The sequence below is a fragment of the Cupressus sempervirens genome, chromosome 5 (assembly GCF_028749045.1).
Source record: "Cupressus sempervirens isolate cs-2001-9-10 chromosome 5, ASM2874904v1, whole genome shotgun sequence".
In the NCBI taxonomy this organism is placed as follows: Eukaryota; Viridiplantae; Streptophyta; class Pinopsida; order Cupressales; family Cupressaceae; genus Cupressus; species Cupressus sempervirens.
The window spans coordinates 79,617,854-79,632,429 of NC_143122.1; the positions used below are offsets into that span (position 1 = coordinate 79,617,854).

Below are 14,576 nucleotides of genomic sequence, written 5' to 3' on the forward strand. Positions count from 1 at the left end.
ATTGACGAATAATTGGTATGAATCAGAAAAATGATAGAATATCAAAGAAGCAAGCTACACCAAGTAGAAAGTGTAGAACGATTAGAGTTATGAACAATATTTGTTAATTATTTGACTCCTAGAAGCAACTAGAAACCTCTTGGTTAAGTAGTATAAAAGGGGGTCAAGGGGGGCATTTAGAGAACTGAACAGAATAGAGAACAACAAGAGTTGTAGAAGCATTTGCAGTGTTAGCAAATGAGCTTGTAGTGATAGAAAATAGTCTTGCAGTGTTAGCAAGGGCACAGTGATAGCGTTGGGGATAGCAAGTGGGGAATATCAGCAGGAGAAATTAGGAGGTTGTCTAAATTTTACCAGTGAGAGGCAAGGAATTTTGTATCTCTTGATTTTTTGAAATTAATATATTTTTAATCTGCAAAATTGGTTTTCCCTTGGAGATTTTCTAGGGACGATTTGTCCAAAAATATTGTGCTCTATGTTCTGAATTTCTTTCCATATTTTATTGGTGAAATTGTAGTTGTGTTATTTTTTGATATATTAGCTAGGAATTTATTTTCAGCAATTTAATAATCATTTATGATAGGAGATTAACAATCAGTGATTGCAATAGTGCTAATTTTCACAGAGTGTTCAACACATTGCACCCCTGAATGTGTTTACTCAAGGTCTTTGCAACTTCATGTGTTAATCTAGAACATGCTCACACAAAAACAATCCCACCATTGTTACTTAAGATATATACACCTTTATCAAGCATTCACTATCTTTTTCTTTGCTTTATTTAGTTAAAATTTGACACAATAACTTTGGACTTAATTTATCTACTTTTTCATCTTGTAGATATTCAGAGAGGATTCAAATATGACATGCAAAATAAGGTTTATGCACTATTTTTTATGGGGTGCCTCATCTTCCTCTCTGCATCATTCTTTTGAAATTCAATGCCATAACTACATATACTTCTCCCCTTGTCATCTTGTATGTATTCGCCAGAGGCTTCAAGTATGACTTGTAAGTCAATGTATATATGTGCCATTGTTTTGTGTTCATTGATTTTTTTTCTCTACATTATTTTGTTAAATTTTGTTTCTATTTATCATTCATCTCCTCCACTTTTCATCTTGCAGGTATTGATTGAAGTTTTGATTTGGCGACATGCAAGTTAAGGTAGATATGGCATCTGCCTTCATCCACTTTTCTTTTCTTTGCATTGTTCGGTTCAAATACAACACTACATATGCATCTAATTACTCTTTCCATCTTGGATGCATTGATAAGATATTTCAAATATAACATGTGTTAATGGATATGCAAATTCACTAGGTTTTCTCTGAATTTTCAGTTAAGATCCAATGCCATAGATACATCTACTTCCTCCACTTCTCATCTTGAAAGTATTCACAAGAGGTTTCAAATATGAAATGCAAGTTAAGGTATATGTGTTATTGATTTGCATTCACTAGTCTTTTCTTTGCATTATTCGGTTAAAATCTAATGCTATATGTGCATTTGCTTCCTCCCCTTTTCATCTTCCTAGTATTGACAAGAAGTTTTGAAGGCACTTGCAAGTGGAAGGATTGTTGAGATTTTTGAGAAGTTTTTTTCACAAAGGCTTTCATCCTTTGTTTTGGGCATTTCAAATTGTTGAAAATTTACTGTTCTATTTTGGATATAATAAATGTTTTTCTCTTTCCATTTCAAACTTTTCATATTCTTTCCTTGAATTCGTAACGCTAATGTGCTCTAAATTTGTGGGTGCTTCTTTTGCAAAGTTTTTAATTTTTTTTTTAATGTTTCTAAATACTACACTGTGTTCATAAACACACATATAGTATTCATAAACACAAATTTTAGCTTTACTGTTATTATACAAATCTAATAATGTTATTGGCTTAAAAAAGGGGTTGCTAATAGGATGATTTCAATTTTTCATCCAAGCATCACTATGAATATTAGGGTATAAAATTCATTGCTAATATTAGAGTTTTACATTTATTTTTAATGTGTAAAAATTTATTCTTTATATGTAAAAAAAAAAAGTTATCATTGTAAGTGTTTACCTATTAATATAAAGGTTAAAAAAGGGGTTGTTAATGGGATGAATTCAATTTTTCATCCAAGCATCACTATGAACATTAGGGTATAAAATTCATTGCTAATATTAGAGTTTTACATTTATTTTTAACATGAAAAAATTTACTCTTTATATGTGTAAAAAAAATTATCAGTGTAAGTGCTTACCTATTAATATAAAGGTAAAAAATTATTTGTTAAAATTGTAGTTCAACTTTTAATATAAGGGGAACGTTAATTATCAAACGGAATGGTGTATCTCACTTTGGTTCAAATGTCTCCTACATCTAGTGGATCTACTAATGGCCTCCACAAATTGACGTTCGGCCCCAAATTTGGGCACATTATTACCGAGGCGAGTGAGTCCTATTCTGTGCCTGCATCACTTATAGGTCTTCTAACATTGCCACTATGATTTTGGTTTTGCCATTGTCTTCTAGGGTTTGGGTATGTGCAGGATCATGATCAACCAAACTATGGCCTTAAGTGGTAGTGAAAACCAACAAATCAGGGTTATGTTGACATGTAAATTTAAAGAAGTTATGGGCTTTATCTCAAAAAGTTGTAAGAAAAGAATGTAGAAAACGGAATGTAATTTCTAAACTACTAGGCCTTATCTGGAGAAAAAATAATTTGATTTGTCAAAATTTTGGATTTTAATGTAACACTACAAAATTTTTAGGGCGAAAATAAAAAGTAGGTGTATGTCTGACCACCTTAATCAAAATCAAATGATAATATTTTTTAGTATAATTATAGATAAAAAGGTAGACTCATGGCCTGATGTGGCTCACATTTTTGGGTATTTTTATTCCACAAATAATTAAATATGAATTTTCTACTATAATTTTACCAGAATAAAAAGACTTCTATGTCTGACCACCTTAACTAATTGAAAGTTCTACCAAATTATTATTTTTTCCTTACACTAGGCAAAACATAGAAAGTAATACAACTTTAGGATTTCAAAAATGTTATATCGGTTGAAAGTTATAGCTATTTTTCAATCAGTATGTCAATCAACACTTTATAAACATTTTCATTAAAAATTAACTAATAAATACTTAACAAACTTAGAATTTGACAACAATTATATTAATGGAATCTTGAGTGTTATAAAAAAACCCTTTTGATTTCATTAAAATTTGATGAAAATAATATTGTCAGATGGCTACTCGAAGTTTGAATGTGAGTGAAACCTTTCTTAAACATGTTTTTTGAGTTGACCAAATAGGTTTGGTAAATACCAAGCCTAATCAGGTACTCGATCTCAAATATGAAATCGGGTCCTTGAAAAGTGGCAGCCAAAATTCTTTCAAACATTCATAGCCCAACCCAAATTTTGGAAATTTTGGGAGGGAAACCAAAATTTGGGAAGTGTGGGCATTATTATTATTAACTATTATTATTATATGTGATTATGATTATGATTATTATTATTATAATTATATATAGTAATATATTATTATTATTATTATTATATATAGAGTAATGTATATGATTATTATTATTTACTATGCTATAGTAATATATATAATTATTAATATGATTATTTTTTCAGATTAAAGTAAAAACAGGTTTTGAGGGGACTTGAAACCCTAAACAATAGTAAAAAAGATGTTCAAGCATAACATAACCAGGACACAAGATCCTAAGACCAAATAACAAACACAAAATTAGGTTTTACAAGGACGTGAAACCATAGAATGTATCCAAAAAATGTGACTAGGTTTTATAAGAACCTCAAACCTACAAGTTTTACAAAGGTTATAAAAAAGAGAACTAAAACCAAAAATAGAAAAAAAACCAGACCACTACTGTAGTTCCTTGACCATCTTGGCAACCTCCTTCCCCACATCAGTTGTACTAAGAGTAGTATTAGCAAGGGAAAAGCCAGTACCAACAATAACTTCAGCAACCTTCTTCCGCAAGCTCAACCTAGTCCTTTTACTTGGTCCTCTAGGAGACATAATATCCTCATTGGTCTTCTTCCCCAAACTTGCCACAACCACACACAAACTTGAAGTATTGCCACTTTCCTTGATCATATGTTGAAGACCTTCTTCATATTCCTTCAGTTTTTTAGGTATATTTCTGATCTAAGTTTCTAACAGAACAAGTTTGGCCCAGTCATTCTCTTGATCCCTTTGCACTTTGCCCAATTTTTTCTTAAGTTTCATAATCTCATTATAAGTCCAGGAATCTCTACGGAGAGAGGAGTCGGCTTTAATCTTTGCAACATTAAGGAAGGAGAGCGAAAACCCCAAACTCAGGTCATCCTCCTCCTTCTCCCTAGGGATCTTTGTGCCCTTCTCATCCTCTTTACCTAAAACTTTCTCCCTTCCCATCTCCTCTTGGGTATATGCAGGATCATGGTGTGCCAAAAAGTGATATGAAAAAAATAGAGTTTGAAAATGTCTAAAAGCATTTCAAAATCCTCTCACTTTTTTTCACCTATCCAGGTACAAAACTTGGAAAGTAAGGCCCAACCCTTATCGGGTATCCGATTTGATGTTGGATACTCGATATTTGTCAATGTTAGAAAAAAAAACAAAAGACAACCCACAGATTGTTTTCATAGTCTTCACAGTCTTATTTCATGAACAACTCATAGGTTGTTTTTTTTTTTTTTTTTTTTAATAGCAACAAATATTGGATACCCGATATCTATTAGTGTTAATAAATAAATAAAAAGGCAACCCATAGGTTGTTTTCACAGGCTTATTTTGTGCTCTACGGCTCGAATATCAGGTTTTATATTAGATACATGATATAAGGTAGTTTTTTTTTTAAAAATCAATTTTAATTATAAAGTTAATAAATTTTATCATAAATTTGTTAGTTTTAGTTGAATTTGTTAGAATATAGGGTTTTTTTGATAGAAATTGTTAAAATTTAGGTTTGTAAAAAATATAAATTATGTTTTGCAAATTAATAGGAATGGCTGATCAAAATGATGGACATGAGGCAAAGAATACTATTCCTCATAACCCCCAACCAAATGATCTAGTGCCCCTGCAAAATCATCCACCAAATGATCCTTTACCCCCTGAAAACCCTCCTCAATTCGAGGATTTGATAATTGAAAATCTCACCCAATTGAGGGCTTTACAAAGAACATATAATAATGTACCCACATTGGCTCCTATGTTATTGTTAAACACCATAGTGGATAACATTGAAACCCTTACCAACCAACAAAATGCTGCTCTTCGTTGGTGTGACGAAATGCATGAGATGTTTGATGATGACTTGGACTACGATGAGGTTGCAACACTCAATATAACCAAAGATGATTTGGTTGGCCTTTTTAAGAACTCAAAAACTGGTATACCAGTTGACCACAAAAAACTTAAACTATCGATTAAATGGTGCACAAATGATGCCATACGTTCAAACTTTGGGATCGTTGGTGGATGGTTTTTGATATCCCTCCACATAGCAATTTAGAGGTGCCATTTTATTTCCTTAGAAAATTATATGTTGAATTTGTGTTGAAACTCAAAGTGAACTATTGGAGCACGAAGCCCAACATGGGTGTAAGACTAGGAGCTCCTCAAGATAGGCCCTCTTCCCAGTGAAAGAAAGCTGACACTTTTGTCCCCTCTACTAATGTCTCTCCCCCTCCTTGAGTGCAACATCCTGATATTATGGTAGAGGCTAGCTCTTAGACCATTAGAGCCATTCATAGACTGAGTAGCATATTAATATCTCAGAGTAGGTTAGTCCTGCCTCCCCGTGTTGATGATGCTAGTGCCATTTCATCATCGGCTAGCTCATTGCACGTTTGTGTGCCTCAGACTTGCAGTACGTGCAAGAATATTTGTCAGGGTCCCATATGTGATCTTCCTGAGTATTAGTTTGTATTAGACGAGGATGCACCATACACACGTGTAGAGGCTATAGACCTTGATGCGAGAGAGGAGGGGAATGCAAGGCATGGACTCCTTCTGTGTTGTTACTTGTATACATTTTTTTGTTATGACATATGCGATTTAAAGTTAAATATTTGTAATAGAGTAATTTTAAGTTTTAAGCCATACTGACTTTTACATGTATGTGATCTTCATTCATGTTTAGTTGATGACTGAGGAGGAGCTGAGACAGGTTGATGATGCCATGCTCTCGACCATTTCATTTGGCCTTGAGACATCTATGGTACATTATGTTGTGTTTTCATTTTTTTTTCTATTTGATATTGTAGCATATATGGTTGCTAATCTTTCTTTTATCTTGCAAGTACCACCTGTCCCTGGGGGACAAAGTGTGGGGGATCAGCCAGCACCCATTGACAAAGAAAAGGTAATTAGGTGCTTTCTATTTGATTAATTATCGATGCATTCTTGTAAACTGTTTGTGGTAATGAAATTTAATTACATTCTTTATTGTATATAGGGTATGGTTACTGGCAATGAGTCCATATGGATTATGTGTCGTAGATGCTCAGGCATTTCCATTCGCATCGAGAGCCCCATTATATGTATAAGGATCATTTATTTATTTTTTTCCTTATCTTCATAAATAAATTCAAAACTAATTTTCTTGATATTAACAACTACTATTTTGTATCTCATAGGAGACTCCTATTGCACACGAGGTTCAACGGGAGAGTTTTGTAGATTTGATGATGCAACCACTATATCTTAAGGAGTAGCCTACACTAGTAAGTTGTAGTTTGAATTCATGATTACATATGTTATAAATTTAGCATGTTATGAATTATAATGTTATAGTTTAAGTTGTAGATTCATCTGACAAACATATTTGAACATACACATGCCACAATGAGCAAGGTACAAACATTGTCAAAGGCATACGAGAGGACTCCTGACCAGCATAGGAGGTCGATGAGAGAGGTATTTATTATGAAAGTTTAATAGTATAAATCCTCATTAAAAAAAAGATCATTATGCATTCGAGTAATTCAATGTTAGATACAAAGAATCATATAAATTTAGTAGTCTAACTTTGGGTTTTTCTTTTTTGTTTATGTAAGAGGCATCCGATCCACCTAGTGCAGCAAAGAGGTTGCATTTTGATCATCCACCAGCAACCTAGGATAGTATAGTTGTCGTAGGATGCATCATGAGACATTTTGAGATGACACATGCCACATTGTTTACAAAAACATTGATATTATACACATTCCAATGGCATGATCAGCCACATTTTGTATATGGATCTATGTATTTTGATATATATTTGTTTACTTTGTCTATGGATACATGATCTTTGATATATATTTGTGTAATTTGTCTACGGATACATGTATTTTGATATATATTTTTGTCATTTATGTGCACAATGATATATATATTAATTTAGTATCTAGTATTGTTCAATTTATCATGGATCATGTGTATTGTTCATGTTTATGGAATATCATTAATTTTGATTATGTTTGTTATATTTGATTCAAATGCAATAATTTGTGAGTAACATTTTAACAACTTTTATTATCAAATTTAGATGCAATGTTTAATTTGAAGTGCTATCATGACATAAACACACTTGTTAGCCTCCTATACAAGGTTCACATAACTCCAAATTTGATTTTAAACTCCACCTTTAACCTTGAAACTAACTCTTGGCTTCAAATCTAATCTCAACATGCTTAAGGACTCCACTCCTCAACCATGGATTCTATTCCCAACCACAAACTCATTCCTAGGCTCATACTCTTTGATAATTAGCACTTCATTTTGTTACTATCTTCATGCTACAACTTTTCAATTTCAACATGACCTCAAAATATCTCAACTTAAGAGACTTGATTGGATCAAACTTTTTTAACTTGGTTCCCCAATACCATATCCATATGAATAACATCTATACATTTCTCACATTGATTAGATTACCCATACCGATCCACTTAACAAAACTTTCTTCATTAATGCATATTATCATTTCACACCTTATATAGGTGTTTCCAACCTTGTATGGTCATGCTCAAACCCCTGATTGGCTCTTTGCACTCATTTTCGATTTGCAAGAAAAATTTATGACTCATTTTCCTATAGCATTCGACAGTTCATCAATAGCCCTCATGAGCTCCGAGTTACGACCCTCAGAAGATTGACCTTGAAATGCATTTAGAGCACCTTGGAATCTCCTCAGTACAGGGTGACCGCAGCTGATAGATGGTCTCCATATCCAAAAAAAGGGTGTCACTAGGGTTCACCCACCCCTCCGGAGCTAATGGCCTTAATGATTCGATGCCAAGATCAATGCTTTCAAAGTTATGTTATGGTGCACCTATGAACTGAGGCACACTGTGAGTTTTGGCATCGAGCGAAATTGCTATGCCGAATCCAAACGAAATGTGATCTCTTGAAAATGAGATAGGTTATTTTAGGCCTCAATATCATCGTCCTGTAGCATTCAACAGTTCATCCATAGCCCTCACGAGCTCCGAGTTACAACCTTCGGAAGATCGACCTCAAAATGCAGTTAGAGCATCTTGGAGACTCCTCAGTATAGGGTGGCTGCGAATGATGGACGGTCTTCGTAGTAGGAACAAGGGTGTCACTAGGGTTCACCCACCCATCTGGAGCAAATGGCGCTGACGATTTGATGCCAAGATCAACGGTTTCAAAGTTACGTTGTGGTGCACTTATGAACTGAGGCACACTGCGAGTTTTGACATCGAGTGAGATTGTTGTGCTGAATTCAAATGGAATGTGATCTCTTGAAAATGAGATAGGTTATGTTAGGCCTTGACATCATCATCTTGTAGCATTCGACAGTTCATTGATAGCCCTCACAAGCTCCGAGTTATGACCCTCAAAAGATTGACCTTAAAATGCACTTATAGCACCTTGGAGACTCCTTGGTACGAGGTGGTCGTGTATGATGGAGGGACTCTATGGACAGATCAAGGCTGTCACTAGGGTTCACCCGCCCATCCAAAGCTAATGGTGCTGACAATTCGATGCCAAGATCAACAGTTTCAGAGTTAGTCTATGGTGCACCTATGAATTGAGACACACTGCAAGTTTTTGCATCAAGCGAGATCAATGTGCCGAATCCAAATGGAATGTGATATCTCAAAAATGAGATAGGTTATTTTAGGCCTCAACATCCTCCTATAAAATTCAACAGTTCATTGTTAGCCCTCATGAGCTCTGAGTTACGACCCTCAGAAGATCGACCTCGAAATGCACTTAAAGCACCTTGGAGACTCCATGATATGGGGTGGCCGTAGATGATGGAGGGTCTTCACGGCTAGAACAAGGCTGGCACTAGGGTTTATCTACCCATCTAGAGTTAATGGCATTGACGATTTTATGCCAAGATCAATGGTTTCAAAGTTATGATGTGGTGCACCTATGAACTGAGACACATTGTGAGTTTTGGCATCGACCGAGATCGATGTGCCAAATCTAAATAGAAGGTGATCTCTCAAAAATGAGATAGGTTATTTTAGGCCTTGACATCACCGTCTTGTAGCATTCGATGGTTCATCAATAGCCCTCACGAGTTTCAAGTTACAACCCTCGGAAGATCAACCTCGAAATGCACTTAGAGCACTTTAGAGACTCCTCAGTACAGGGTGGCCGCGGACGATGGAGGGTCTCCGTGGCTACGACAAGGGTGTCACTAGGGTTCACCCACCCATCTAGAGCTAATGGCGTTGATGATTCGATGCCAAGATCAGCAGTTTCAAAGTTACACTGTGGTGCACCTATGAACTAAGGCACACTACGAGTTTTGGCATCAATCGAGATCAATGTATTGAATCCAAACATAAGGCGATCTCTCAAAAATGAGATAGTTCATTTTAGGCCTTGGCATCACCATCCTGTAGCATTTGATGATTCATCAATAGCCTTCACGAGCTCCGAGTTATGACCTTCGAAAGATCGACCTCAAAACACACTTGGAGCACCTTGGAGACTCCTCGGTATGGAGCAGCCGTGGATAATGGATGGTCTCTGTGGTTAGAACAAGGGTGTCACTAGGGTTCACTCACCCATTTGGAGCTAATGGCATTGATGATTTGATGCCAAGATCAGCGGTTTCAAAGTTACACTGTGGTGATCCTATGATCTAAGGCACACTACGAGTTTTGACATCGAGCGAGATCACTATGCTGAATCCAAATGGAATGTGATCTCTCAAAAATGAGATAGGTTATTTTAGGCCTCAACATCATCGTCCTATAGCATTCAACATTTTATCAATAGCCCTCATGAGCTCCGAGTTATGACCCTCGAAAGATCGACCTCGAAAGGCACTTAGAGCACCTTGGAGACTCCTCAATACGAAGTGGCCGTGGACGATGGATGGTCTTTGCGGCCAGAACAAGGGTGTCACTAGGGTTCACCCACCCACCCAGAGGTAATGACACTAACGATTCGATGTAAAGATTAGTGGTTTCAAAGTTACACTGTGGTGATCCTTTAATGTCGTAGAATATTATTTTTATGCACTTTTATGGATGTGTATTTGGAAATATGTGTTGCATTTCTTGTGTTGTGCTTGGCATGCAATTGATCAACAAATGATTAAGTTTCCTATTACAAGGCATACAAAATGTCAACATCATACACCATTCACATACATCACAATGATATAATTTTAATAAGAACATTAACAAAGCACATTTACAAATTCACATTTAGTAAAGAACCATTGAGGCATTGCAAGAGCCAAGTGCATATAGATTGTTATGACATGTACCAAATGCATATACAAGATGACAAATCACATAAAGTTAAGACCCCCAAATAGAAAAATGAAGACTAGGAAACAAAGCATATCAACAAATCAACACATGAGGAACCAATGTTTAAATGAACTCACATGCCAACTTGAGACCACTGCATGCATCATACATCAGATGATGCAACCAGTTCACAACCACAACATAGGAAGTGAGGGCTTCAATTATTACCACTTGGTAAATGATAGGCCAAAATAAACAATATGTCAATTGTTGCCCAAACCATCAATGATAATTATGGATAAGGAAATTAGTGGGTCATTCGATTAACTCCACATTTAACCACCATCTCTTTTATTATATATCTTTTTGGGTATGATAGCTCATCCCTACCAATTAAAGGGAATCCATTAATGTAGCTAGGTGTTATTTCATTCACAATTATAAAATGGCTATACATTAACACTAGTACATTGGTATAACAGTTATGATTATCTCTTTCGACATCCAAGCTAGAGTCCATGGCTACATTACCTTCACAAGAAGCGAGGTTTGGGTGGCACTACAATATTTGTGAATAAGTATGTTCACCAATGGTGTCATTACAAATCTCATGTATACTTTCTTGGAGTTTGATGTAGAGATAGCATAATGGAAGTCAACAAACAAGCCCCTCTCCCACACAACTTTCAAAAATACTCCAAGGGTTAAGCCAAGGGTATCTTCTATTCTCACAAGTGCATATTCCTCCTAGGAACCACTAGAGAAAGTTTCAAGTCTCACCACCCTAACCAAGACACAAACAACAATTAACCAACTTATGCAAATAGGACCAAATTCCCCAAAATGGGCAAAATAAGGATTTTGCTGTTCTAGGATTTTCCTCCACCAGCAAGGGCTTGGAACAACTTAGTTTTGACACAAATAAGGTAATCCAGTTACTAGTTGTACTCCCAACAACCAACAACTCAATTTGCTCAATTAGACCTAGTAGCCTATTAGATCTCCTAAAACAGATTTTGACCAATAACTCTAAAACTTACCAAAGGACCTAGGAAATAAAATGTTGATTCAAGTACCCTTTTCCAAGTATTAATAAACTCCAAATTTTTAGAGACCAACTCCACTCCAACATATCCCAACCAAGACCAAGTACATAGGCCTAATTAGCCACTTTAGGCTTGGTTTTCAAGGCAAATGGTCAAGAATGGGTGCATGAAATCAAATCTCCTCTACTAGGCTATTCTTCAGACTCAAATAAGGGCACTTTTTTTTGACTCCAAGTCCTCAAACTCTTTCCTTCATTCTATCCATTCAAATTCCTCCAAAATAGGGTCAAACACATAGAAATATTTGACCTAGGGCTCGCTCTCAAAAATCACCAACACAACCTCCTACTCCAAAACTTCCAAAATTTGATAAAGTAAATCCCTAACTTTCTCCATGCCAAAATGGAAAGAAATCCACTGGTGGAGAATCAAGCTAGGGTCATTTTTGTGACCAAACCCTAATTTTAAGGGTTTCTCAGACCAACAACCAAGAAAATTAAATAAATTTTGCAAAATGATTGATAGGGACTTCAAACCAAAACTAAAATATTATAAATAAATAATGCCAACTTATCAATGAAAAAAGTTCACCCTTCAACCATTTGGTTCCATACTGCACGTGGAAAATTAGAAAAATGCACTAGAAACAACAAGTTCTTTATTGATTTGAGAGAAAGTACAATGTGTTTCTTCAATCTATCTCCTTCTTCAAATGCTCAGAGCCTTTATAGGCTATTTACAATTGATTCAACCAACCTATGGACAGCTCTAGCCGTTAGGAGTTACATTTTGAAAAGTTCTAAAAAAAATTGCAAAAGTTGCTAAGCAACTTTTTGCAATATTTGCACTAAGACAAGTTTTATTGCAAATGGACTGCACAAACTCCTAGGGACCCTACTAATGTTCTAAACACATAGACTTGCCTAGAAAATATGAAATTTACCAAAAATCTACTTTATTGGACCAATTGATGCCCAAGGCTTATAGTTGCACCATGGGGTCTTGTGTCCATTACAAATGTGGATTGTCATAGAGAGATCATTAGATCTATCCCTATACCTTATTACATCAAGAAAATAAAAAAGATTAGGTGCTCTACACCAATGTTCCATGTATTGATGTGATAAAAAAGTACATGGAATGGTTAGTGATTGTGCATACCTCATGTATGCGTTACTTGATTTTTTATTTTTGATGAGATGTGGTTGGTATGTGATCAATTAACAAGCTTTCTTAGCATGAGCATTGTTGAATAACCAATCAATTTTTCTACTAATTCAAATGGGTGGGCCTAAGGGCTCAACATGTTAGGGTGATATTGAATCCACATGGAAATCACTAGCTCTTCTAGAGATGCTAAAGGGTGTGTGCAAAGGGACTAGCATCCTTTAATATTGTAGAATTTCATTTTTGTGCATTTTTATTGATATACATTTGGAAACATGTCATGCATTCCTGAATTTTTTTTTTATTAGATGTAATAGGTATGTGAATGATCAACAACCTTGTATTTCATTAATGTTATTGGACTAAGAACTAGTTTCCTCTTAGTTGGAAGGGTGGGCCTAAGGGTTCAACACTAATGGGTGATGTTGAACCACCTTGGTAATGACTAGTTCATTTGGGGAGGCTTGAGACTACATGCAAAGGGATTCTTGTTGATTTTACTCTTGTTTCAAGGGGTGGGCCTAAGAGCTCAACATGTTTTGGTGATGTTAAATCACCATATTAATGAATAGCTCATTTGGAGATGCTAAAGAAAGTGTGCAAATGGACTATCATCCTTTAATGTCGTAGAATATTATTTTTATGAACTTATATGGATGTGGTGCACCTATGAAATTTTATGAACTATCCCCCACATGTTGATAACATAAGAGGAGATGAGGAGTATTGATAGACAACAAGAGTATTACATGCATAATGATGAGTGTGCTTACCAAGATCAACAAAAAATGGATTGGAAACAAAGGAAGTATGATGAATATCTTTCAAGAGAGATAACTATGAAAGAAGAGTAGATGAGATTGCAATTTTCTCAATTTCAAGAGGTAAAGACCCAACCACCTTGTGTTCCTAGTCAATGAACCAACCCATTAAAGTGGAGGCCCTTAAAAATGAATTTCCAAGCTCTAGGCATGTTGATCCTCTACAATATCCAAGTATAACTCCTATTTTTGAGATTTCAAGTTTTAGGGGTCATAGCCTTGCAAAAGAAATAGAACAACCCCTATATGAGTCCCTACATGGTCAAATTATCAAACTAACATGGAGGCCTTCTTGGACCAACAATCTTGATTTTAAAATGCCATTACCTTCTTTTGTTGAGCAGAATGAGGAAGATGTGATTCAAACCACATAATCACAATACAAAATATGAATGAGATGGTAGCTAACCAAAGCTTAGAGTGCAAGATGGATCCATTTCTCAAGAGCATTCATCAGGTTGATAGTTGTTATGAACTTTGAGCTACCTTAACAAAAGGAGGGGACTCCTTGACCATGGATGATGCAGAGATAGCACAATGGAAGCACAGATCAAGCCAACTCCTATACAACCTTCAAGGTTTTCACAAGGATTTAACAAAAGACTTGGTCTACTTCCTTAAATGGACTCTCCTCCTAACAAACACTGAAAAATTTTTCTAGACTTACCTTCCACAAGTAAGACCCAAAACCACATGCACCCAATTCAATGCAAATATGACAACCTCACTCAAAATGGGAAAAATGAGGATTTTGTTGTTCTAGGCCTTTCCACCACCAACAAGGGCTTGGAACAACTTGGT

At 35.5% G+C, this 14,576-nt stretch overlaps 1 protein-coding gene across 4 annotated transcripts; it reads left to right on the forward strand.

Moving 5' to 3' along the window:
• Positions 1-840: 840 nt before the first annotated feature.
• LOC149554647 (uncharacterized) lies at positions 841-7,291 on the forward strand. 4 transcript variants are annotated; one of them, XM_089828709.1, is made up of 9 exons: positions 841-1,011; positions 1,128-1,167; positions 1,343-1,433; positions 6,154-6,231; positions 6,314-6,375; positions 6,469-6,553; positions 6,650-6,736; positions 6,819-6,929; positions 7,070-7,291. In XM_089828709.1, the coding sequence occupies exons 3-7, from the start codon at positions 1,422-1,424 to the stop codon at positions 6,725-6,727; spliced, it is 315 nt and encodes a 104-aa protein (XP_089684835.1). In that variant the 5' UTR covers positions 841-1,011; positions 1,128-1,167; positions 1,343-1,421; the 3' UTR covers positions 6,728-6,736; positions 6,819-6,929; positions 7,070-7,291. The 4 variants fall into 4 exon arrangements, with proteins under 4 accessions (XP_089684835.1, XP_089684834.1, XP_089684833.1 ...); XM_089828708.1 differs by having other exon boundaries at positions 6,867-6,929; XM_089828707.1 differs by having other exon boundaries at positions 6,650-6,929.
• Positions 7,292-14,576: the final 7,285 nt, after the last annotated feature.